The following is a 27,656-nucleotide window of genomic DNA, read 5'->3' as shown; positions in this document are numbered from 1 at the left end:
GTCAGTCTTTATTACTTTTGTGAGGTCCTTGAGAATGGAGAAAGTGTCCTATTCATCTTTGTATCGGCATTGCCATATGTCATAACTTTCACAGAGAAGGCACTCAATAAATACTGGTTGAATGAATGAATGAATGAAAGCAGGGATTTCAGGGAGGCAGAAAGACAATTCTTCAGTCCTTTCTTGTTCTTGTTTTGTTCTGACTTAAAACTGAGTGCACCCAGATCCTTTGTCCCTGAAGAATAAAGTGAAGCTAATGTGAGATCCAGAGAAAAAGCATGCAAGAAGCTGGCTGCTAAGAGCCACTTCTGGTCCAGGCTGTAAAGAGGAGGGATGAAGAGAGCATTGTGGTTTCTATGCTGTCCAGGCAAGTTGACCAGAGCAGGAAATCAGAAGTGTCAGAGCAAAATTCCTAACTGGGAAAGAACTGACATCCAGTTACAGTAACCTCTCTGCCTTCTGTGCCTTTAAGGAATGCAAGCATAGAACTAGGCAGATGAACAAGTATCCATCAAATAGAGGAATGAAAACCCAAACAGTGGACATGAAATTAAAGCTCACTTCTACAGAGGGCAAATCTATCCTTTACCGACACACTAGGTAAGTGTGAATTGGGAATAAGGAAGGAGAGAGCCTGGTTACAGAAAGAAAGCTGGGTAAGCCCTCTTCTCTCCTGCTAGGTGGGCCACCTGCCAGACCTGCTTGTGGAAATATGCAAGTTCCTGTTCTTATTGCTGCTAAAATAGCTTTAGGTCATTCAGCATATTAATGCAAGGAGCTGGTCTCAGAATTAGAGATAAGCAAATACCACTATATTCCAATTATGGAAATCAGAGCTGAGAAGTTAAATGCCACTCAAAGAGACAATTTTCTAGCTCAATAGAACTAAGGAATTCTTAGCTTTTAAACTGGGTTTTATCAGATGGAAGGAAGTACTATTGGAGAACTGGGAGATTAAATGTCAAGACTAAGGCCGGATCTACATACAGCAATCACATCAGCCAAAGTGGAGTGAACCCAATATACTTTGTTGCCTCCATGATGAAGCTGTGCAGTGATCAACCATGCCAACTGTGGTGTGATCTAACTCAGTCTGTTTGTTAGAAATTACCTGATCAGCTCTAGAGCAATCCAGTGACTGATTATAATCTTAAATTGAGAGTCTCTGGTCTTCCTTTAAAACTTCATAAGGAAGTTTAACTTCAGTTAAAATGGCCAAATCATCTCTCAGAGATTAAAAATATTATTTAAAATGTAGGATTTCTGCAAACCAAAGTTGCATTCTAGAAATTACTGCTTACTTAAACATATTCATTGCAGTTTCTGTTTTTGTTTTAATTACTGACATTTTCCCACGTTCTGTATTTTTCTTCAAGTATATAGTTTTATCATGTTTGCCAAATTGCCTAATAAGCAAGATGTTCAGTTTTGGCTACATTTTTTATTTTTTGCTGAGGAAGATTCGCCCTGAGCTAAGATCTATTGCCAGCCTTCCTCTTTTTGTATGTGAGTCGCCGCCATAGCATGACCATTGACTGACAAGTGGTGTTTGTCAGCACCCGGAAACCGAACCTGGGCCACTGAAGTGGAGCATGCCAAACTTAACCACTGGGCCACTAGGGCTGGCCTGGGTTTTGGCTACATTTTGTCTATGTTTTTATACAGCATGATGTGCATACAGTTCTCATAGCGTAACAGTAGGAGCAAATGTCCAACAACTAATAATAACATGGGTGACCATAATCGTGAATTGACCATTTAGATAAACACAAACTATCCCTCCTCCTGTACCCTTTTTATGAATTTAGAATTTAAATTAATCTTACTACCTTTCATTTGATACAAGCCTTAATTTCTTCTCTAGTCCTCATCATCTTGCTTTTTCCATTTTCTTACTTCCCTATACACATGCAGAGGAAATTAATAATAAGAGCTAACATATTTTGTTGAATGCTCTTTATGTTCTAGAAACTGTACCATTTTCTTTATAAATCATATCTTTTCCCAATAACCCTAAAGGTAGCTACTATTATTATCATCTCTATAGAAGATACGAGAACACTGGGGCTAACTGAGATTAAGCTATTTATTCGAGTACGGGTAGGGTGTTTAGATTGTTGTTCAGTAAAAACCTTCTCTACTTTCTACTCTGTGCAGAGCAGTCTTCCTTGCATAGTACTTGCTGGGCCCCTGGAATGTTAACAGACAAGATGTGAGCAGAGGTCTCAAACATGCTTCCTGGGTTTGGCTTGCCTCTTGCATTCTGGTCATTTGCCATGAGAAAACATGCTCCAGATGGATGCCGCCTTTCAGCCCAGGCCACATAATGAAGTACACAGGGTGGAACCCTTGCCCCAGGAAGCTGTTAATCCCGGGAGTATCAAGACACATAGTGTAAGCCTGAGTTAAATATGTAGCCTACAGCCTGGAACCTAGCCGAGCCACTGACTTGCAGGCCTGTGAGCAAGAGAATCAGTTATTTTTGTTTTATGCCACTAAGTTTGGGGGTACTTTGTTGCTATGGGTTGAATATTTGTGTCCATCCCCCAAATTCATATGTTAAAATCTAATCCCTAATGTGATGGTTTTTGAAGGTGGGGCCTTTGGGAGGTATTAGGCAAGGGTGAAGCCCTCATGAATGGAATCAGTGGGCTTATAAGAAGAGACATGAGGGAGATGATCACTCTCCCTCTGTAATGTGAGGATACAGTAAGAAGGCATCCATCTGCAAACTAGGAAAAAGGCCTTCGCCAGGAACCAAATCAACCGGCACCTTGATCTTGGACTTCCCAGCCTCCAGAACTGTGAGAATTTAGTTATAGCAGCCCAAGCTGATTTAGACATTTGTTGTGCAGCATTATTGAGATAATATAGATGGTAAATTGTAGACCTGGGATTCAAACCCATGTCTATCAGGTACCAGCATGGGAGAACTCACTTCTTACTCAATATTACCTGTCTGTGAAATGGTAGAATAGGAAATTGAGCAATAGGAAATTGAGAATAGGAAAATGTATGGCTCCAAAATCTGAGGATAATAGGCTAAAGGATTTAAAAAGGCAAAGGGAAGGGAAGCCAAGACGATGAATAGGGAAGCTGTGGGCCTTACAGTATCTAGGAGAGGAGACAATCTATGTGACTAAAGCCCTCTTCCTCCCTGTGCTCAGTCCCCATACCCACACCTCCTCTTTCATCCTCCTGCCCCAACTCTCACCTCTGGACACCACAGAGAAGATAGAATCAATACATGTGTTGGGTCAAAGAAAGCAAACTGCTCTAGAAAAATCCTGAAGTGTGTCTGTTTTACATATATTTTTCTCACCTTTCATTTTAAAGGATTAGAGAATATTTCTGCCCATATTTCCCTTGGTTGCACGGATCCCAAAAACAACTGATGAGCCAATATTTAACAAATGCTCAAATATAAGTGGATTCTTTTTGACAGCAATATCACTTTCCGATAGGATGGAGACCCAGAAATTCACAACAGTGGTTTTCATTAAAGAGCATCCTTGGCACTTTTTATTGCAAAAATTATTAGCACTTGTCTTTTGGCAAAATGCCAAGCCAAGCAATTATATTATACCTGTTCATACTCCTCCCATGATTTCAAATGTCATTCTTCTTGCTTTCTTCCTTGAAACAATGTGATGTTACTGTGAATGTTTAATTCAATTCCAGAAGTCAGTGAGCCATGGTTTGTCTTTTCTTAATATCAGAGCTTTTAGAGTTTTAATTAACTAATCGTTATAAAGCAACTGTATGAAAGCAAATGTGGTATTTATAACATTGATATCAACTGGTTTTATAATATTCAAAGCCACTAAGATCATTAAGAGAGATAAATTAGAAAACTCCATAGATCTCTTCCACTTCCAATACCTATGATATTTCGGGTAGTTTTTGTCAGAATTGAGGCCTCTTTAAGGCAATACTTAGTACTGAATTCATATTTCAGGTTCACTTGATAAAAAGGAGAACCTCTTTAGAGTGAGTATAAGTGAGGCTAGATTTTATTTTACTTTGGGATTCTAAATTTATTAACATCACCCTTGAACCTGGGATTTATCATAACACCTCAAATCACACTCTCACAGGTTGAAAGTGCTTCTCTAACTCATTATATTAATCAAGGTTCTCCAGAGAAACAACACCAATAGAATGTACACACAGAGAAAGACAGAGACAGACAGATTTACTGTAAGGAATTGGCTCATGCCATTGTGGGGGTTGGGAAGTCTGAAATCCTCAGGCAGGCTAGCAGGTTGGAAATTCTGGCAGAAGTTGATGTTGGAGTCTTGAGTCCAAAGGCAGTCTGAAGGTAGAATTCTTTCCTCCTCAAGGGACCTTGGTCTTTTCTCTTAAGGCCTTCAACTGATTGGACGAGACCCACTTACAATTCAGAGTATAATCTGCCTTACTCTAAGTCTACTGATTTAAAAGTTAATGACATCTAAAAATACCTTCAAGGCAATATCTAGACTGGTGTTTGACCAAATAACTGGATACCATAACCTGTTCAGTTGACACATAAAATTAGCCATCACACTCATTGCTCACCAAAGTGGGATGACTATATTCCAGGACATGCTCTACACAATCAAATGGCATGTAGGAAGAAAAACAGAACTTCTTTTTATATTTATTTTTATCCAGAAAAATTATCTTCATGAATATTTACTGCACAGATTGACAGCAGCACCCTTTTCAGTCTATATGTAAGACATCACGTGCCATGACTGGCATTTAAGGTGTCCTGTGTGAAGAAGAGTAGGAAATCTGGGGCGCAGAGCATTGACGGGGTCCCTCACAGCGGAGGCTACAGTCTCAAGTTCACCTGGGCCACTGTGGTAGACAGAATAATAGCCCCCCACAAGATATCCACATCTTTATCCCTAGAACCTGTGAATATGGTACCTCACATGCCAAAAAGAATCTTGCAGATGTGAACAAGTTAAGGATCATGAGATGGGGAGTTTATTTGGGATTATCTGAGTGCGCTCAATATAATCACAATTCCACATAAGAGGGACACAGGAGGAGCCAAAGTCAGAGAAAAGATGATGTTACGACAGAAGCAGAGAGTGGAGTGATGGCCTTTGAAGACGGGGGAAGAGGCCACCAGCCTAGGAATACAAGTGGCCTCTAGAAGCTTGAAAAGGCAGGGAAACAGATTGTCTCCTAGAATTTCTGGAAATGATGCAACTCTGCCAGTGCCTTGATTTTAGCCTAGAGAGAACTGTGTTTGCAAAAACAGTGTATTAACAAGAGAAAAGGTGGAAATTTCAATGAAAACCTCTGCATCATTTTTGAATGGGATATAAAAATGTATTTCATGGCGCCGGCCCCGTGGCTTAGCGGTCAAGTGTGCACGCGCTCCGCTACTGGCGGCCCGGGTTCGGATCCTGGGCGCGCACCGATGCACCACTTCTCCGGCCATGCTGAGGGTGCGTCCCACATACAGCAACTAGAAGGATGTGCAACTATGACATACAACTATCTACCGGGGCTTTGGAGAAAAAAAAGAAAAGGAGGAGGACTGGCAATAGATGTTAGCTCAGAGCTGGTCTTCCTCAGCAAAAAGAGGAGGATTAGCATGGATGTTAGCTCAGGGCTGATCTTCCCCACAAAAAAAATTTTTTAAAAAATGTATTTCATGATTTTTAATTAGTACTGAGCTTCTACAATTATGAGCTAGTATCTTTCAGAGTTACTTCAATTATAGCAGTCACTAAACTAAGTATTTTATTTATTTTTTTAATGATTTTTTTTACTTATTTATTTATTTATTTTGTTTTGTTTTTGTTTGTTTGTTTTTTGTGAGGAAGATCAGCCCTGGGCTAACATCCATGCTAATCCTCCTCTTTTTGCTGAGGAAGACCGGCTCTGAGCTAACATCTATTGCCAATCCTCCTCCTTTTTTTTTCCCCAAAGCCCCAGTAGATAGTTGTATGTCATAGTTGCACATCCTTGTAGTTGTCGTATGTGGGACGCAGCCTCAGCATGGCCGGAGAAGCGGTGAGTCAGTGCGCGCCTGGGATCCGAACCCGGGCCTCCGGCAGCGGAGCGTGCGCACTTAACCGCTAAGCCACGGGGCCGGCCCCTAACCTGAGTATTTTAAAAGACCTTTAGAATCAGAAAAACCCTTAAATAATAATAAAATTATTTAATCACAAAGGCGGTAAGTCAAGATCTCAAAAATAATGTTACATATTCATTCAACTTCAGAGCCCAAGACACCACAAAATGACTGCTGATGGCTCTGGTTTGATGCTGCCCCACCAGGCAGCAACTCTGGCCAGGAGTTCTCTTTTGAACTCGTAAGAAAAAGCAGCATTAGGAGGAGGTAGTCTCCTCAGCTTGAGATCCAGCAAGAATGTGAAGATCCAGCTGCAAAATGTGAAGGGGGAAGAATGAGAAGTGAATGCCCAAGCGCAGCTGGCCAGCGCACACCTGATTTCATTACCACCTGAATATTACTGCCCCTAGGCACCAGTGGTCCAGACTGTGGCTGCAGATTTCTATGGAGAACAGGCAGGTTACGATTATACCAAGGCAACCTGAAAGGAAGAAAAGAGAAGAAAGCACTTGAACACCCTTCCTCTAAGGTACACACATTTGTTAAGATTGTCTCCCCTCTCCTTAGGGATTTCTCGCTGTTAGTTGGTAATCTGGTTGGTGTTTGTTCCTAGAAACCATATTTCCACTCTAGCTTCTGTAATTTCTCCAGGGTTGATTGTGGAGAAGAGACCCAGAAGCACATGCTAATTCTCCACCTTGGCAAGAATGCCTTTAATGACCTACCTCATGTAGTGTCCTCATATTCCTATCTCTAAACCCTTTACCAATTTACTTAGAATATCAAGGACATCAGCTTGAATTTCTTCAGCTTCTCTGCCTTCCATCTCAACATGTTTTCCTTCTTCTGAAACAAGAGGAAAGAAGTTTTCGAAGGCTGGCCCTTTTTACCTTTCCTGTGACCTTGTTCTATCAACAATCCCTTCTTTTTCTTCCATATCTGCTCTCTCCTTTCCATTGGATCCTCTTCTTTCCTGAACATAATTAGGTCCCACTTACTCTTAAATACAAGCCATACCCTTAGTCCTATTATAGTCACAAGCCAACATTATTTCTCTTATTCTTTTCTGTGTTGTCACATTTCAGGAAAGGGGTATCTCTAATCATCTCTACTTTCTTTCTACCCCTTCACTCCTTCACCCTAGAGAAGAAGGAAGGTCTTTAATTGTTTCCTAATGTACAAACCAAAACCCTCTTCCCATTTCTTCTACGATCCACTTGAAGATTTGATGCCCACTCCTCATGATTCCCTCCTTCCTAACTATACTATCCAGATTTACTTGCTACCTTTTAATCATCTTGATTTTTTCTCATCATCCTTCACCTCCTGAGGCATAGGACCTCAAACTTTAATGTTTACAAGAAAAAAATTGACAACTTGTTAAAAATATAGAGTGCTTAATGTTACCCCCAAATTCTGATTAAGTAGGTACAAATAGAGTCTAGGAATCTGTATTTTCGACAAGCCCTTTCTTTCCTTCTTTTTTTTTTTTGTGAGGAAGATCAGCCCTGAGCTAACATCCAATCCTCCTCTTCTTGCCGAGTAAGATTGGTCCTGAGCTAACATCCGTGCCCATCCTCCTCTACTGTATATGTGCGTTGGTGCACACCTGGGATCTGAACCTGCGAACCCCGGGCCGCCGAAGCGGAGCGCACGCACTTAACCACTACACCATCAGGGCGGCCCCACGACAAGCCCTTTCTTGATGTGGTCCTCAGGCCTCCACTCCCACTCAGGGGAAATACTCTGTGATCTTATCTGTATCCCTGGCCTCAACTTCTATTAGGATGAATCTTAATTCTATATCTCTTGGTTTACATTTTCATTAGAGCTCTAAACTTGCATTTCCAAACAATTGTTAACCTCTCTTTCTCTAATTTTAAAGCTGATACCTTACACTTATGTTGTTTCAGAAACAAACTCATCAGCTTTCCCCCAAGCCTGTTTCTACTCCCATCTTCCTAAACTTTATTAACCTTCATTTTCCAATTATGTGGGCTCCAAAACCTCAGAAAACCTCAGTCATCATCAAGCACTGAACATTCATGTGAACATTCACTGAACATTCGTGCCATGACCATCTTCTCCCTTTCATTCCCAGGGGAGGCTGACACTACCTTTCACCTGACCTTGTCAGCATCCTAACTCGTCTTTACTCTCCAGACAACCCAACATGCTGCTGCCAGAGTAATCTTCCTTACAGTGCTGTTTCTAGAAAACTTTGATGACTCTCTTTTTAATCAAGTTTAATTCAAACACTTTAGCTTGCAATCAACATCCTCCTCTGAGGCTCTGAAATTCCTCTTCGAAGTTTTCACATGTACACATCCTCTTCCCAATTGTCCTAGATGCAGGATATTAGTCCTTTATCAACCAAAAGTGTGGCAAGTACTTTTTTCCTGTTTTGTTGCCTATGGATTTTTATTGCGTTTTTGTGTATGTCTGAATGTATGAAACTTTTACATTGTCAAATGTGTCTACGCTTACTTTTTCTTTCTCTGCTTCAAGCTTTTCTTTGCTCAAGGCTTTTGTGGTTCACTCTAGGGTGCCTCTATCTTGCTTTATATTACTCTTGTACATGTCCTCTCTTAGACATTAGACTGTAATTTCCTTAATGGTAATAATGTTATCTTCTTTATACATGTAATGAACACTTACTATGAGCTATTATTATTTTTAGCACCTTACAAATATTAATTCATTTAGTCCTCATTTCAATCTTATGAGGTAGGTACTATTATTAGAACCCTTATACAGAGGGAGAAACTAAGGTAACTTGTCCAAGGTCACACAACTATCACACAACAAGGTCACACAACTAGTAATCCTGGTGGAACCAGGATTGGAATCTAGGCGGTGTGACTCCAGAAACTCTGCTGAGAACCGCTACCCTATGCTGCCTTCTCATGTGTGGAAAACTAATGGGCGCTCAACCAGCACTTGTTGAATGAATGAATTTTAATATATAGGCAAGCTGGGTTGACATCTCTGGACTATACACAGTTTCTTAGAAGACCTCATGAGAGTTTAAGAGTTCATGAGAAATGGTTGAGCAACCATAATGTGAAGGGCCAAAGAACCCCAAACTGAGGCTCGAAGTTCTGAGGCTTTTGGAGCGCACCAGTCTTCGGGAACCTGGTCAGCTAAAGCGGAAATTTCCGATGATGAATGGGAGCGAGCACAAAAAATGTGGAATCCAAAGCAATGGGCAGTTTTCCACATCATTATAGCAGTATTTTGTAACAATTTCTTTGGCAACTGACAGCAGGCATTTAAATCAGCTATTTCCTCTTCAGAATTCCTCTCTAAAGAATAATAATGGCCTCTGCTACTCTGAAGGAAATGTAGCCCCTACTCGGATACAATCTTATCGGGGAAATTGCCATGGTATTCGTCACAGCTGTCACTGTACTGAGCCCATTAGAGATGTGCTAAGTGTAGGTCTACAGGGTTGTGTGCTGTGAGGGCTCCCGCTACACATTCTTCCGGGTTTAAGCAGGGAAACAAAAACCACTGAACATTTTGGGGGCAGAGTCTCCTCAGAGCTGGGTGGGCAAAAGAGAGCCATTCCTATAGCCCTAAGAAGTTACTCTGTGGCTCAGGTTGTAGATTTACAAAGACATTTGCAGCAACACCACTGGGAGGGGCAAAACACGAGAAAGAGTTTATAGAGAAGGCCTTGGTTTTTTGTTTCTTTAATTGGAGAGCATGAGGGGAGCTAAGGACCTAAAAAGCTGGGGTAGGAGGTTGGCACTGGGACCTGGGACCAGAGTTCATTTCAGTTTGTTTCAATTAAACAGTAAGTTGTTACAGTCTCTATTCTTCTCATGCAGAGAATGTTGGAGCTGGAAGTCTAACTCCCAGATGATATATAATTTAAGAAAGTGGGGCCCGGAGATATAAAGTGACTGGCCAGGGTCCCACAGTTAACAGGCAGCAGGACCCAAAGTGGCTGGATTAGGACCAGTGGGACTTCTTAAAATTTGGTTCTGCAAGGAAATGTTTCTGTAAATCTAATATAAGTTTTATTCATTTAAAAAAATGTCCCCCAAATCATATTCTCTTTTATTTTAAAATTTATTTTGTTTTTAACCCATAGTTGTCTTTACAAAGAAGAACATAAAAATAGCCTTCCACTCAATACACCAGGGGAGACAATTTACTCTGAAATTACGTTGTCCTAGAAACTAATTTACTACACCGTGAGAGTTGCTTATTCCCAGAAAGTTGTTTACCCACCTTGACTCAAAATGAGATCAGGTATCTTCGCCATACACAGCACAGCACAGGGTTTTCTAAGCTACAGACTTTGAAACTGGGTGTAACTTACTTTGCACAGATAGTAAGCTGTCTGGGGGTCATTGCAGATGTGGTTTCCCCCTCTACCCTTCTCATGCCACCAGAAGACCCTCCCCAGGTTCCTGAGCATTGTGGGCAATACCAGCCTGCTCCAGAGTTCTCTTTTTGTTTTTGTTTTGTTGGGGAAGAGGCAGTCAGCAAACACTGGAAGAGAGAGAGCTGAGGTAACCCCACAACACCATGGCAATTCTTACGTAATCTCATCAATCCTTTAACTTCTTCCCATTTGCTCACTTAACTTCTCCCCTCCTCTCTTAACTATACTCTCATTTTGAGAGAAGAAGCCATGTCTCCACCCCAACCCCAGTGCCTGACCCAGAACAAGCACTCAACAGATGTTCATGGACTTCATGAATGATTGGACTTCATTCATTTTCATCACCTCCTATTTTCCATCCTTTCTTTTTTCTCCTCTTTTGCTGATGGTCCACTCTTCAACTTGTGGAAAACCAGTTGTAAGATAAACAGTGGCAAAAATAATGACTGAAATAGGGACAAAATAATTAGTTTCTTTGAAATAGTTTTTATTCATAATTTGATGTTATATTATCAAATTATGTCTGTGGTTCCTTATACATTCTCTTTTGTATAACTCATTTATTAAACATTTTGCTCTTTGTAGGCCCATAAAATAATTTTCTCTTTGATGGTAAATGAACCAAAGCAAGGGTAGAACTGTCTATGAAACTATTCTCAAGTGCCTAGTAAAGTGTTCTAATTACAAATGCCCCTAAAGAATTATCGTTGATAAATGGCAACATGACACATAAGTGCAGGTAAAAATGCCACATTAGAATTATTAGCATGAAAATAAAAAGATATACTGTGTTCAACTTTTGTGTTATATTTACCTAGTTCACATTGTTTTTATTCTCTTTCTTTCTTTAACAAAAAAAGTATTTTGAGTTTATAACCATGAGTCTGTCATCAATCTTTTTACTTATATTATTATCATTATCTGCAATAGATTATAATTATGTATATCTCAATGTACACCTAATTATGTCTGTGTGTAACATAAAAAAGTTTCTATATTAATTTAGAAGTGTATTTAAAAAAATTGTACTAAAAGAGAGCATGGCAGTATTCTAAAGCCAATGAAATTCCATCATGTATACCTTAATTGAGATGGGTGGACATATCTGTTCATATATAAACACAAACTAATTTAAAGTTTTCTCTTTAATTTTAAGCTTAATATAATTAAATTAGTTATGAAATAATCAGTTGTCTTATAATCATATTCTACTGTTCATACTGAAATGAAATATACCTCCCTTTATTAAAAAAAGTCTGCAGAACTGATTAAATAGATGACAATATAACTTCCATTACAAGTGCTTTTTCTGCCATCTAGTGGAAAAATGAAATCTATGAGGAGTCACAATTTACATTTTTAATTCTATTGTCTCAATATATTTAGCAAAGGCTTCTTTGAAATCTCAAGAAAAGAAAACAAAATAATGCATTTTCTCTCCCTGTTTCTGATTTGATTGGCAGATGGACCAGATGTGGGTAATCCTGAGCATTCCCCATGGTGCCAAAGGGACTACAAACAGAAAAATGTAGAGGGTGCTTTGAGCTTTCTCTAAAAATCACAGAAGCCATAGAGTCCAAACAAGATACCAGCACTCTCATTGTTTTACATAACTGGATGGTAGTTCATTGTCAAAGTGATGAAAGATGTCTCAAGCCTCTATGTCCCTTTCTGTTCTTGTCAATATTTTAGCCCCTTAAACTGGAGAAAGGGGAGGGTTTAGACTAGAGCGATGGCTTGTTCAGCGCTGTTTAGATCAGTGGCTTTCAAACTTTTTAAACTGCTACTCACACTGACATGTACTTGACATTGCGACCCAATGTGTGTACATAAAACAGAAGACAAAGTTTCACAAAGTAATAACTTTATATGAGTGATCACTATGATATTTTACATTCCGTTCTGCTTTATTCTATTTCACTTTTTGGTATTATTTTATAACATTTTAAATTGATTTCATGATCCACCAGTGGTCCTAAAGCTTGAAAAACACTAGTAAGAACTTCCTGAGAAGTTCTAAGTGTTGACCTCTCCTGCTTTAAAAATATTTGATACTAAGTCTGAAATTATGAGAAAAGTTAAACGAGAAAAGATACGATAGAGATTGGTTAATTAATACAATACAATACTTTGAGACTTTCTCAGTTAAGGATATTTTATTTGATGAATTTTCACTTTTATTACTAGTATCATTCTCTCTATTACCCATAATAGAAGGCTCGGATTCATCTTCATAACCACCTCTGTCATCGAATCAGTCACCAAATTCTGTGGATTTTATCCTCACAACACATCTCCTATCTTCGTTCCTCCTTTCATCTTTATCTGGTTTAGACACTTCCCATTTCTCCCTGGATGATCACAGAAGCTTCCACTTACTCTCTCTGACTCCATCTCTCACCCCTCTGGTCCATCCTTCACCCAGCTGCCAAGATTTACCCTCCTCCTCACAGGTCACATGATGTCATTCATTGCATCTTCTGCCTAATGATTAATGCCTGAGCTCCTTTGGATGACATTCTAGACCCTCCCTGCTTAGTTCTTTGTTGGCATTTACTATTTTAGATTAGATTCTCTCTCTCCCCATTAGGTTGTGAGCTAGGACTATATCTTTGCCTCTTTTTAAAAACATACTATATTTGCCTTAGCGGGTGCTTAATAAATATTTGTGGAAGGCACTGAACAGAACTTCCCTTCTGACCTTCAGTTCTCTCTATAGTCCTGTGCACACCCTACATGTCATTTGCTGTTCTAATAATCATTCCCTGAATTCTCCTTTTATTAATTGATTAGTTTTTTATTTACTTTTAAAGAATGTGGATTTGCTCAAGTTTTTTTCTGGGCTGCCTTATTCTCTGTTTTCTGCCTGTGGAAATCCTTTTCGCCCTCTAAACACCAGCTCAAATGCCATCTGTTGCAAGAAACTCCCTTGGTCCCCAGCAGAATGAACCCCCACAGCTTAACAGGAGCTCCACTTTCTAGTCAATGCTGATGCCATCGTTCCCAGTTGTAGATTATGTTTTTCTGTATCTGTCTCACTTGATTGCGAACATCTTGAGGGCACGGGACATGCCTTGTGCATCTTTCTAGTCCTTAGTGCTATTCCAGGTGTTGAATATATGTTCGTTTACTTGAACACACTTGTTGCATGTATCTTTTTAAATGCGGAGAACTTGAGCCTGCTCACAATCATTTTGAGTATAGGTCAGCCAAGTCTTAGATGGGCTATTTTAAGTTTCAGATCAGGGATTTAACCAAGCTTTCTAGTGTGAATTATCAGTCCACCCATCAACACTTTTTTTCAGTATCTATGGAGCACTATATGCTGCTGCAAATACAAAGAAGTGGAAAAGCCAGCTGCCACTTGCGTACAATGAAGGCCCTGTCGGATGGCCCTTCTCCGTGTGCCCATAATGACCTGTACCTTCTTCTCTCACTGGACTTCCTCCTTGTACTGCACGTATCTGTTTCCCTGAGCTCCGTGAAGGTAGCGAGTCTCTCTTCTTCATTTGTTTACTCAGCAACTAACCTACCACCTGCACATAGCAGATGCTCAATAAATATTTATTGAACGAAAGAATGAGAGACAGAGAATTATAATGGATAGAAAAGAAGTATCAGATATTATGTCCCTCTTCAAGGAGCTTAGGGAAATGATTACCTAAACATTCTGACCATAATGTCCTACACTTAATAGACATTCAATACATTTTAATGAATTACAATTAGTGAAATGAGAGCCAATTTCTATGTGCAGGAAAAATGCTAAACACTTATCAAGAGGTTTAAGTGGTTGTCTCTGACCTCTAGGACAGCATAATCAAGTGTGAGGTAATAAAAATCTTCACAAATACATTACTCAACAGGTTGGGTTTCCTGCCCAATGTGTCTTAGAGATATCACTGTAAGCTGGAGTGGTTAGATAAGGCTTCCCAAAGGAAGAAGGTCTTTGTCAAGAGCTGTGAAAAGTCTGAGATTTTACCCTATTTGTAAGCTGAAAAGTTAGTCTGCCACATTTTCATAGATGCTGACAGAGGACACAAAGCTCCTGGGTCAGAGGCAACAGACTTGATTACCCACAGCACAGCAGGCAGCAGGAACTTCCATGTTCGCATTGGTTTTCCTTGCCCTTTAAGTCTCATACAGGTGATAAGGAGCAGCCCAGGGAGATGCTGCACACTCTGTGGGTTTATATATCAGTCAAGGAACCCTGAGCTAAGGAAACCCCAATCTTCTAAAGGGGCCACTAGCAAACCTGTCCAATCTTTGCCCTGGGAGACGTTATCCTTATTATCCTAGTCAGAACAAGAAATTTGTCCTCTCCAAGAAGGAGATGCTATCTCTGTGTTCCAAGGCTGTTTGCTATACAAACATCCTTGAAAAGACAGGCCACAACAAAAGCTGTCAATGCTTTTCCTAAGAAGATGGACAGGAACACAAGAGGCCCATAAAGAATGTTCTTCCAACACTCTTAACTTGGTTCTTCAAGGCTGAGTGTGATTTGATCAAGCAATGGAAGAGAATGGATATACTAGGGGAAAGAAGCATTTCGCACATATTTATTTCATGACAGACATTTCTGGGCCTTAGTTTCTTTACCTGTAAAATTGGAATAATATCTACTTCACAAGGTTGCTGTAAAAATTACATGAGGTAATGTATGTATGGTATCCAGCCTAGTGACTGACACGTAGCAGGTGCCAAACTGTTAGTTCTTTTCCATCTCCCCCAGAGTGTATAGGATGTGACTTTGGCAACTGCCATGACATTAAGAAAGGGAGAAAGAAAGGCATTTAACCAGTCAAGTCACAAACTTTTTTATTGAGCATCTACTATGTTACAGGCACCAGGCTAGACACCATGCCTGTCCTCTTAATGCTTATAGTCTGCTTCATGAGGAAAATAGAGGAGAGTAGAATTCTCTTGCTTCCAGCAAGTAAATTTGTTGAAGGTATACCTCCAAAGTTTTACGGCAATATCATCTGACCAGGAAGCCAGGGAACCATCGAGACATGGGAGGAGCATACACCTAAAATAAGAACAGAAAAATGCCAAAGTTCAGTGACGGCATATATCAGTTGACAACATGCTTTTTCAGGATCATGTTGAAAAAAGGATGCTAATAATCGCAGCAGGAAGATTTCATGTGAACACTATCACCAGCTATGTGTGATTGTTAAATCATTCATTTGATAACATTTGAGCACTCACCATATGTTATGTACTGTATAGTCATAGGCACTGGAATTCATTGGAGGATGAGATGGACCCCAAGGGACAAGGGATTGATGTTTCACAGTTGGTGTCAACGTTCATCTATATATGAATGGAGAGAGAAATGTGACAATCTGAGAGATACTATGAATAAGGTATTCAATTTAAAGATGATTAGAGTATTGATTTATTGGACAATCCGAAATTATACCTTGAATAAAGAGAGAAGGAAGTTGTTAAAATTTCTGTCTTTATCCATGGAGAAGGTAAACAATTATTTGTTATATTATAGACTGTATTTATGCCTGAAATATTTACTAGTAATAAAATAATCTTTCGAGAGAGAAAAGAGAGTTATAAAGACCATCCCCACTTTGGGGGGTAGGACTCGATAATTTAACAACTATATTAAGCCTGTTTAATGCATTGGAATAGTCTATGAAAAGGCATCTTCAGTTGGTTTTTCTGGATGAACTATAGTAATAGTTGTTTGTTCCTACCTTGTTTCCAGTGCAGTGCAAACTGGATTTCAGTTATTTGTCAAGAATCTACCTACTGGACTAGATTGTGAGAAATGGCACACATTGTTTGACAGCTGAGTGATGGAGGCTACCCACGAGAAGTGAATTACATTTGAAATGAGAAGCTGAGGAGAAGGGTATACAAGCAAAGCCAAAGGGAGCAGGGCTCCAGCTTTAGCTTTTATTACTCATGGATCATGAGATGGCTTTAGCGAATGCTAAGAGTTGGCCTCGTGTTGGACAGCCTAGGGGACTGTGGGTCCAGCAGTCAAATGACTTGAAAGACTTTAAAAACTCTCCAGCTGCCAATCGCAGCCCCTTGCCTACTGCCCTTTGCTGCCTACCTGGCTGTTTTCCTTCACGTTAAATCGTGTTAGGACCTGGCTTTTCCCAGAGAGGGGAGACGCGTTATTAGTAACACCATAGTTTGGATTTCTTTGTTTTGACCTGAGTTTGTGAGAGAAACAAGAAAGTTCAGCACAAAGTGCTGAAGTGAGAGAAGAAAAGACTGGAGAAATCCCAGGTGAGGAAGCAGCTTCTCTCTTCCACATATTGTTTTCCCTAGGGGCCCCCTTGTTAACCAGATTTACTGCTAAATCTCAACAGAGATTCTAAAACCTTTCTGAACTAACGAAAGCGACAGTGCAGGAGTCATAATGATCCATCACAACAACTCTTGTCCTATCCAAGTCATGCTAGTGGCTGCTATCTTGAAAGGTCAGGTTCACACCAGTGTTTCCTAAGGCTGCAGGGCCCCCAAGATCCTTGCACAATAGCATTTCAATGTAAGAACAGCTCAGTACTAGAGTGCCATTTTTGTGAAAATGAAGCACTTTTGTCTTTGTTCCACACAAAATGCTTTTCTCTCTCTCTCTCTCTCTCTGTCTGAACTTGGCTCTGACTGGTAGAGTCCTTTGCATTTCTATTAGGTAAAGACAGGTGAAAGCAGGAATGGTGGTTATCCAGGGCTGAAGTTAAACCTTACAGAGCTCTCTCTCCTTGGCTGTCCCTCCTCCCCCACAGTTTCTATCAGTAGACTTCCAAGGAAGCTTTCCTTTAGCCAGCTGTTTGCTCCTACTTTACGCGACAGTTCTCAGTGTTCAGCAGCAACAAAGATCACTAATATTCCCGTTGGGTTTATCAGAAGCAACTGAGAACAATGAGCTCTTTCTATGTTGAAAAGAGAGATATAAAAATTATTCATAATGCTTACTTCTTCTCCCAACACATTCTCATCCCCATGGGCTCCTTTCACTAATTAGCTGTGCAAGTCTTCACACTAAAATTTAGCTACATATTATTGGTAGGATATCTTGATCTTTCTCCCTATACAAACGCAGTATATGCTTATATTTAAATACATTTGTCTATGTTTCCAAAATGAATATATAAAAATAAAAGCTTATGAAAACATTACGTCTGATTCCATTGCTGAGATAAAAGTGCATTTCTAATTTGTCTACTCAGAATCATTGGGCCACTCTTGAAAATAAGTTCCTAGATAAGTCCAATTAATACAAAATATAAAGTTAAGATTAACATTTATGAAGCTCCTACTATGTATCAGGTGGTATGCTATGGATTTTACATTCATTAGCTTCATTTAATCTTCATAACACTGTGGAGCTATAAATTATTATCTACATCCTACAGATAAAGAAACTGAGATTTGAAGAGGACACACAGAATCCAAGTCTGCCTGACTTCAAAGCCCGAGCTTTCTATTAAACTATATGAATATCTGAGTCAAAAGAAATCTTGGGGATTATCTAGAACAGTGGTTTTCCAAAATGCACGAAGGTTATCAAAGGGGTAGTACACGGAGACATTACATTTAAAATGCAATAAATGCCATAGTGAAGAAGTTCATTTCTTTTCAGTGCTCTTGACATCCTTCTGATAACTCAGTTCTGTTACACGTCTCTAACACTTATCTTTTCTGTCATAGAAAGAGCAGGTCTCAGAATCACACATTTTAAAGACAATACCTAGCTAAGATATGTCTACATTTATTTTCATTGTAATTATTTTTATAGCTACTTTCTAGCAATGGCAAATGATGCTGATTTTTCCTCTTCATAGTCATGTAAATGTTTATTTTGAAAATAAATGTATTTAGATTTTTTTAAAGTGCGCTTAAAGAAAAATGGTTATAAATAATAGTTTAGTAGTATACACATGTGGTAAAAATCATGAAGATGCCATAGGAAATCTAGATTTTGGGGGTATGATTTGGAGAGCCTAGGCTGAAACTCACATGATACAATTGAAGAAACGGGGGCCTAGAGAGATGTAGATAAGTGTCTATGACACACAAGTTTCCTGAATTGCTGAAAAACGATCATTTACTTTTTAAAACATACAATTATCTCCTCACGAGCAGGTCAGTTTCCACTGTTGTTCTCCTGGTTTTTCCTGGTGGGGCATCAGACATCTTTTGAGTAGCAAATACAGATTGGAATTAAGGAAACAAGAAATCTGTTTCCTTCCAGAGCAGTCACATAGTTCCAGTTATCTTTTGTGCTGAATGGTGCTAAATTGAAGTGGGTGGTATTTTAGATTAGCTTGACAAACTGGGTATTCAGATTAAATCAGAAGTAGATATTTGGCATTTGTTTTTTTAAAATTTACATTAATTTATTTAGATATTTCAATGTATAGCTGTCAGCAAATTCAAATATAAGCTGTAGCTGTTACAATAAAAAGGCTGTTTGCTGGTAGGAGAGCAGATAAACTCCCTAAAAAATTTAACAAGTGAAACAGTTTTCCAACATTACCTCTCGAAAGCATAATTATCAGAACAACCTCTTTGGAGGTCTTTGATGTAACTCTCCAAGTGTACGTCTGGCAATTTATTGCTTTCAGTAGCTAGAGGTGATAACGTGGACTGCTTCCAATATAATATGCCTGCATTTCCATTCAGTTACTGGGGACCTACAAGATACGCCAGTATTCTGCTCTATTCTAATGGACAGAGTGTCACTTCTTACCAGATAGACTTCCTGAGGCTGCTATTTAGGACTGGCAGATGTAGCATCTTTGTTTACAACACTTAAAATACTTCAACCTGGCATATATGAGCTCAACAGTGAATTTCATAAAATGAGAGATTTTTTTGTTGTTCTTAGAACTGGGGTCCCCGAGTACAGGACTTCTGGAAAATAAATGGCTTTAACTTGTTATTTATTTTGTCCTTATTAAAAGGCAATAATACAGATCTACAGAGATGCCACAAAAATTCACCAGCCTACCAATATCAGCAATAACTGATATGCTGGTTAGGAAAAGAATGGGGCAACCCTGGGAAAAATACACATCTTTCATTAGTCTTTCGTTACATTCTCAGCATCTACTTCCAGAGTTTCAACTACTACCTTTCTGCATCTGAATCCCAATCTCTTTCAGCTCCTTCCCATTTCGTCTCTTCGCCCCATGAGATGGTGATGTATAGTGAGAGGCACTGTGGTGTGTGGGCTCTGGGGTTAGTTTACCTGAGTTCGAATCCTGGCTCTACCACTTTCCTGGTTAAAGCATTTCTTTACCACTCTGTGCCTCACTTTCCTTACCTGCAATAGGATGATGCTATCTATCCCCTATGGTAACTGTAAGAATTTGATACAACTAAGTAAATTGTATTAGAGAGTGATAAATGCTATAGGAAAAAAATAGAGTTGGGTAAGGGGATTGAGAAGGTAGGCTGAGGGTGAGATTTAATATATATTTTTAATACAATATTCCTAAAATAAAACTCATTTTTCTAGGAAAATTAGATTCCCTTCTAGATTTCCATTTACTGATAATCATTTTCTTTGTCACCCAGGTTAAAAACTCAGTCACCTTAGTTTCTTCTCTATTTTCCCCATAACCTGCCATTAAATCCCATGTATTTTTCTTTTGCAACGTCTCGAGTCTACCCTGATTTGAGCACTTAGGCCTGCATTAATGTCATAGCCTAACTAGTATCTGCTTCTAGTCTCTCCCTGCTCCAATCCATCCTGCGCTTACTTCACTTGCAAAGCAATCCCCATAACAGGGCTTACCCATGTGTCTTCCTCTGATGCCTACGGAATGAAGGTCAAACTTGTTTAGGGATGTTCATAATCTGGCTTCAATCTGTCTCTCCAGCGCTCTCCTAGTTTCTCCTAAATATAACTTTCCATTTCAGCCAGAATAATTGACTTCTGTGAATTCCCCCTCTGCGCCTATACAATGTATCACGTTCTTTTCTAACACTCTGTTGCTAGTTTTCTCTTCCTCTTCATAGAAGTGTCAGAAATTTCATTAAACTTAAAATTCCACATGGAATTTTGCATAATAACCTGAATTATGAAAGAATCCCAGGTGAGACATCCTCATGAGGGAAATGGTGTGGACCTGATCTCAGCAAGGTGGAAATGCTGATGGTAGGACTCATGGTTTCTGGAGAATCCACAAATAACTAAAGTTGTTTTGACACCTTTACTCAACTTACTTAAGGACAGAATACCAGCTATTCAGTTTGCTGCCAAAAAGTGCAAACAAGATTTACTTTTTCTAGACTGCCTGCCTTCTTTTCTCTCCTTGCTTAGAAATCTTGTTCTCACCTTTGTTCTTCGTTCTTTCTCAGCCAAGGATTCCCTTTCATGAGAGCAAATAATTTGTGTAAAACTAACTTAATACTTGTTTTTTGAAATAGGAAACTTTTGTTTACGTTTAAAAATATATTGTTAATGACTCAAGTGATTAAGAAGTCTTTAGAAAAGCAAATCCATTTTCTATGTAAAAAAAATCCAACTGTTCATTTAATGGGGTTTGTGTAAAAATACCCTTGCCACTGGTGAATATCAAAGCACTTTTATATTAATCCATTTTCTTCTGTGAGGTCCTAATCCACAGCAGGCTACCATCTTGATTTCTCAGCAATACGTCCATTTGAGACTTTTCAAGCTGCCTGCATGTAAATGACTCAACCCATTTCTATTACTTCATATGGGTTTTAATACTAGCGAGCTACACATTTCTGTCACATAAAATGCAGACTTTCCCAAAGACTTATATATAAATGGTAACCTTCAATTGTGTCAGTCTTCAAAACTACAGGATCACGTACCTCAAAAATAATAAATCTATTATTTCAGAACTGTCACCAGCCAAAATTATTTTTATTCTTTCATATTTCAGGTTTCCCAAGGGGCTGGCTGGTCTCTGGGCTACTTTCAGTGAATCCCTGAGTAGACTTACTACCTCTTCACCACTGTGGGGCAAGACAGCCCATCAAGTCTTCTTCAAAAAACACAGCCTGGGCCAGCCCAGGTGGCCTAGTGGTTAAAGTCGGTGCACTTTGCTTCGCCAGCCCGGGTTTGGTTCTCAGGTGTGGACCTACACCTCTCGTGTGTCAGTGGCCATACTGTGGCAGTAACCCACACACAACAGAGAGGAAGACTGGCAGTGGATGTTAACTCAGGGCAAATCTTCCTCAGCAAAACAAAACAAACAGCCTGTTTCATCCTCCCAATTTGCTTAGCTCTTGCTTACTATCCTCTGTAGACTGACTACAACAGGCACTTCACAAATATTTGTTTCTGTATTGGTTTGATAGAGTTGCCATAACAAAGTACTATAGACTGTGTGGCTTCCACATTTATTTTCTCACAGTTCTGAAGGCTAGACATCCAAGATCAAGGTGTTGGGAGGCTCGTTTTCTTCTGAAACCTCTTTGCTTGGCTTGTAGATTGCCGCCACCTCGATGTGTCCTCACATGGTCTTTCAGCTGTGCATGCACACCCCTGGTGTCTCCCTGTGTCCTAGTGTCCTCTTCTTATAAAGCTAGCAGTCAGTTTGCATTAGGACTCACCCTAATGGCCTCATTTTATCACTCCTCCAAATATAGTCAAATTTAAAGTAGCGCGGGATAGGGCTTCAACATATGAATCTGGGGGAAACACAATTCAGCACGTAAGTTTCTTAACAAAGAGATTCAAACTGTTACTTATGGTGTCTTAAAAGATTTTGGCTCTATCTTGGGGACAGTATTAAAGTAGTGTCAACAGTAAAGGAAACTTACGTACGTCACGTGGAGAGGAAGGGGGAACACGCAGGGTTCACCTGAAAACCAGACCTTTGATCATGGGCACCTAGTTTGCCCTACTAGCCCAGTTCTGTGCATAATTCTTCAACAGCCCTGTGCTCCGCGCCCAATGGAATTGTTGTGTGTGTGTATGGTGTTTGCACGTGTGTGTACAAACACACATTTGATGTATTTTAGGTATTTGGCAAAGCATTTTACACACACTAAATCTGATCTAATCCTCAAAAGTCTGTGAGGGAGGATTTTCCCCATTTCTCAGATAAGGAAACTAGATCTCAGAGGTAACTTGCCCAAAGTCACTGCGCCAGAATAGGAAACCAGGTAAGTCTGTCTCCAAAGCACAGCCCAAGATTGTGGTCTCCTGGCTCCTGTCCTGTTCTCAGGTGAGACTCCTGCTGTGTAGGGTCCTTCATCAAGCTATGGCTCAGCACCTGTCAACTCAGCAGTCTGGTGCGCCTCTGCCATGATCCCAAAAGCACAGGCAACAACAGAAAAAATAAATTAGACTTCATCAAAATTTTAAAAATTTGTACAGCAAAGAACACTATCAAGAAAGTGAGGGGCCGGCCCCGTGGCTTAGCGGTTAAGTGCGTGCGCTCTGCTGCTGGCGGCCCGGGTTCGGATCCCGGGCGCGCACCAACCCACTGCTTCTCCCGCCATGCTGAGGCCAAGTCCCACATACAGCAACTAGAAGGATGTGCAACTATGACATACAACTATCTACTGGGGCTTTGGGGGAAAAAAATAAATAAATAAAATTATTTAAAAAAAAAAGAAAGAAAGTGAAAAAGCGACCCACAGAATTAAGAGAAAATATTTGCAAATCATATATATCTGATAAGCGATTAATATCCAGAATATATAAAGAACTCCTACAACTCAACAACAAAATAATTAAAAATTGGGCAAAAGGCTTAAATACATGTCTCCAAAGATACACAAATGGCCAATAAGTACAAGAAAAGATGCTCGACATCACTTATATCAGTATGAAAATGCAAATTAAAATCACAATTGGATACCACTTCACACCTATTAAGATGGTTATTACTTAAACAAAAACAGAAATTAAGCATTGGCAAGGGTGTGGAGAAACTGGAATCCTTGTGCCTTGCTGGTGGGAGTATAAAATGGTGCAGCCACAATGGAAAACAGTATGGCAGTTCCTCCAAAAATTAAATATAGAATTACCATGTGTTCCAGCAATTCCATTCTGGGTATACACCAAAAATAATTGAAAGCAGGGACTTGAACAGATACTTGTACACCAATATTCATAGCAGCATATTCACAATAGCCAAAAGGTAGAAACAACTTAAATGTCCATCAGTGGATGAATGGATAAATAAACTGCAGTAAATACTTAAAATGAAATACTATTCAGACTTAAAAAAGAATAAAATTCTGACACATGGTACAATATGGATAAATCTTGAAGACATCATGCTAAATGAAATAAGACACAAAAAAACAAATATTCCACTTATATGAGGTACCTAGAATGGTCAAATTCATGGAGACTAAAACTAGAAAAATGTTTACCATTTTTCTGGGGCTGGGGGAAGGGGAGAATGGGTCAAGTTTCTGTTTGGATGATGAAAAAGTTCTGGATAGTAATGACAGATGCACAGCAATGCGAATGTTCTTAACGTCACTGAACTGTACAACTTAAAAATGGTTAAAATGGTAAATTTTATGTTGTGTATATTTTACTACAATAAAAAATATGGCTACTGTGAGAAATTGAATTTTTAACTAATTTAAAGTTTAAAAACTGATATTTGACTCAGTTATTGGAAAACTTTTAAGCATGTCTGGAACATGTATGTAAATTTCATAAAGTCCCACAATGTAAAGAAACTCTTACTCGAAGTATAGAAAAATATAATCTCACGTGTATCTGAATTGCCAACTTTGTTTTCAAGCCTGGGGCAATGTTGATATAACTATCTCCTTTTACCATCTGGGAAAAAGTATTCCATTTTACACCTCAAGCCTAATTTTACACTGTAAATTCTATAGCCTACCTTTAAACAGTCTTCAATCATACATAAGCATCTAAACATTTACAGAATAACTATAGAAACATAAGTTGAATTCACAGCAGCACATATTAAATCAAAAGTACATGCCAATATCACCAAAATGGTTTTATTTGTCATTGACAACATGCACAACACTGCAATTTTATCACTACTTTGTTTGCTTTAAGTATTACTTAAGTATGCATTAAAAATATAGGTTTACATTTCAGAAATCTAACACATTAAAGAAGTCCTCTGTAAACATAACTCCTCAATATATTTTCCTGCTTTGTTTCATACATAAATAACTTAATCTACAAAGTCATAAATAAAACTATTAACTCTTATGGCCTAAAAGTAAATACAAACTTTGGAGCGTGTCAAAAGTGTTCTCTTTACAATTTTATAAATAACAATATGCAGTTTTTTCAGTGTTTATTATCAAACAAATAACTTACCATAAGTTGCTACTGTCTCCCAACCAATTCTGCCAATAATAAACCTTCCAGTGCCCTTGCCATGCATTTAAAAGTCAAAATAGTCAAAAGACTAGATTTTTAAAAACAGCAGTACAGAAGGTTGCCATTTCACCATTACTAAGCCTTAAAACCACTTTAGTTTGTGTGCTAACAGAAAATGCTGCTAAAGAGTGAATGCTTGTACTATCATTTAAATGGAAGCTAACAAATTCTAAAATTTCTTAAGAAACAAAACCAGATTAAATCGGTATTAGTGTTGGAAAAAATATTCCATTGAGAGTGTGTTACAGGAATAGAATCAATACTATCCTAAATTTTCTAAAATTTATTTTGAATCATTACTTTAGTCAGTTAAAACTTTCAGGGTAAAAATGACGACACACAAAAATTATCTCAGAAAGGTATAGTTATAATTCCTGATACAGAACACTTGATTATTTTTGTTTAATGACTGGAAATCTTTATTACTTTAGAAAATATTAATAAACTTGTTGAAAGACACCTCCTATTCAGTGATTTATTAGATAAGCACTCAAGATGTGTTAGGTAAGCACTCAAATTATTTTTATGTAATAAAAGTAAAAAAGGAATTTTGCATGTTGGAAATATTTCATTTTATGTATTTTTTTTAGGCCATCATTCACAGAGTATAAAACTTAGAAAGAAAAATATTGTCAATTAATATTCTCATTAAATTTAAATGATTCAAATGATAAATACTAAGCTAATAAGCACTGTCATTACTTTTAAAATCTAAATTTCTTAAAGTTTTATTTTTCAATCAATACAAAAATGATCTGGTTCACCCTATTAACTGCCAGTCAAACTTTGTGTTTAAAAAACTAAATATTCTTTGTTAAGAGCAGATTACAACAAAAGTTTTCTGTACTCTTACAAAAAACAAGATTCTGATATAATGAATCTAAACCAAAATTCACAAATGGTGGCTGAAGTTCTGTCAACTTTCAGCCCAAAACAAAATAAATCCAGTTATTATGCATAAACAATTCAAAATTAAAGTTTATAATGGAGATGTCAACAAGTCATAACTACCACATTACTACTGATGGGTTCCACTATACTTCAACCAGGCACAGCAGATGTGCAGAACTGATGGACAGGCTGCTTAGAAAATTAAAGCTATCAGAGCTCTAAGGAAGGAATACATAAATACGAACAGAGCAATGCCAAAGCATTAGAGCTGTTAAAAAAAAGATGTGACATACACACATCTGATGGTTCTCTCTGTAAGCCACTTTCCACTGATTTATAAAGCTATGGTTTTATAATTCTTTTAAAAAGGAAAATGTTTCTACACTGCTGCATGCAGTAGTTTCACTGTACATTCTTGACTATAATGCAATCTTCAAATCTTCTTGCAGAGCTTGACATATCTCATCAGGATTTCTCCAGAAAGTCAGGTTGTCATATTTTCAGCAGCCTAGAACAAGAAAAGTGACATTCATTAAAGAAAACCATGGAAATACCCCATGGAGATAAATTTGTCAATACTGCACTGTCACTAACAAACTCCTCCCCGGCATTACACCCAACCGCTTTCATCAGGAAAATGCAGTGGTTTTCACTTTTTCCAGTACATTAGAACTACCTTTTGAACTGATTGCTAGACTAACAGATTATTCTATCATCTTAAATAACACAGTTAACGTAAAAATATAACGCTACTTGAAAAATTAACCGATAGCAGACCTTATCCACACAGTCTTTATTAGTTGGCCTGTTTCTGCATGTTTCACTATAGTGTGAAAAAGGGATTAAGAATGAAAAAGATCTTTCTGTTGTGCTATAATGTGGAGAAAAAAGGGCAAAAGAATACTGAACACATGGCTAATCCTGCTTCACCTACACCACCAACCATTACACTTTCTCTAATTATTCTGCAGAAATTCCCAGACATCATACCATACATCATAAGTGATTTGATATATATTTCTAAGACAAAGATTTGAACAAGTAATTTCTTAATGCCAAATATGAAAATAATGATTTTATTTTATTTTTTTTATAATTTTATTTATTTTTTTCCCCCAAAGGCCCAGTAGATAGTTGTATGTCATAGTTGCACATCCTTCTAGTTGCTGTATGTGGGACGTGGCCTCAGCATGGCCAGAGAAGCGGTGCGTTGGTGCGCGCCCGGGATCCAAACCTGGGCCACCAGCAGCGGAGCTCGTGCACTTAACCGCTAAGCCAAGGGGCTGGCCCTAATGATTTTAAATAAGTTTAATTTGGTCAACTTTTAATTCATTTACATTTCAACTTTCTAATTAAAACCTGCTTTTAAGTTTAATCTAAGTTCAGAGATCTTTCATAAAAATCACTAATGATACTGAGAAAACCACGGATAACTCAATCTGAAACATTCTCTTTGCAGTCAACAGAACCTAGCTTGTTTTTCCATATAGTTGGCTATTCTAATTAGCCTTTCTCTTCTTTGGGTTTACTAGTCACAAGAATTAGAAACTAGTTTGAAAACAATTTCCCTTGTTCTAAGAGGTTTCTTACCTCTTTCTACCCTTATAGGTTCTTAGATCAGCTTTGGCCACCTACCCTTTCCACACTCTGTCTTCTTCCTAACCCCATTCTCAGAATCATCTACTTCAAAGAAGACTTGAAATAATATACACAATTTTAGAATTTTTTAAAAATTAAAATACCTTACTCTAATGCAATTTAATTTGTCTTGTCTCATTCCATTTTCATACTAATTTTAAAGGTTCTCCTCCCAGATACAGAAAATGAAACAAGTATTTTCCTTTAAACTAAGTCAGCCATCAAACTTGTGTAGCTTTCATGTTACACGAATGCAGAACTACTTTTTGAAAGGACAGCAATGGCATCCTAAAGAACTATATAGT

General features: G+C 38.5%; 1 protein-coding gene across 2 annotated transcripts in view; it reads right to left on the bottom strand.

Moving 5' to 3' along the window:
• Positions 1-14,990: 14,990 nt before the first annotated feature.
• The window catches only part of MZT1 (mitotic spindle organizing protein 1), a 28,458-nt gene continuing 15,792 nt past the window's right edge, over positions 14,991-27,656 (bottom strand). The window contains exons 3-4 of one of the 2 annotated variants that reach the window (XM_087435993.1): positions 15,687-15,791; positions 14,991-15,504 (exon numbers count right to left, since the gene is read on the bottom strand). In XM_087435993.1, the coding sequence (XP_087292119.1) occupies positions 15,708-15,791 (84 nt within the window). In that variant the 3' untranslated portion in view covers positions 14,991-15,504; positions 15,687-15,707. Of the gene's footprint in view, positions 15,505-15,686; positions 15,792-24,412; positions 26,222-27,656 lie in introns of those variants that run through there. The other variant, XM_004423070.3, reaches the window with a different exon arrangement.

The sequence above is a fragment of the Ceratotherium simum genome, chromosome 10 (assembly GCF_057802395.1).
Source record: "Ceratotherium simum simum isolate JZ-2026a chromosome 10, ASM5780239v1, whole genome shotgun sequence".
NCBI classification, from domain to species: domain Eukaryota; kingdom Metazoa; phylum Chordata; class Mammalia; order Perissodactyla; family Rhinocerotidae; genus Ceratotherium; species Ceratotherium simum.
This window is presented reverse-complemented; position numbering and strand designations above follow the sequence as displayed.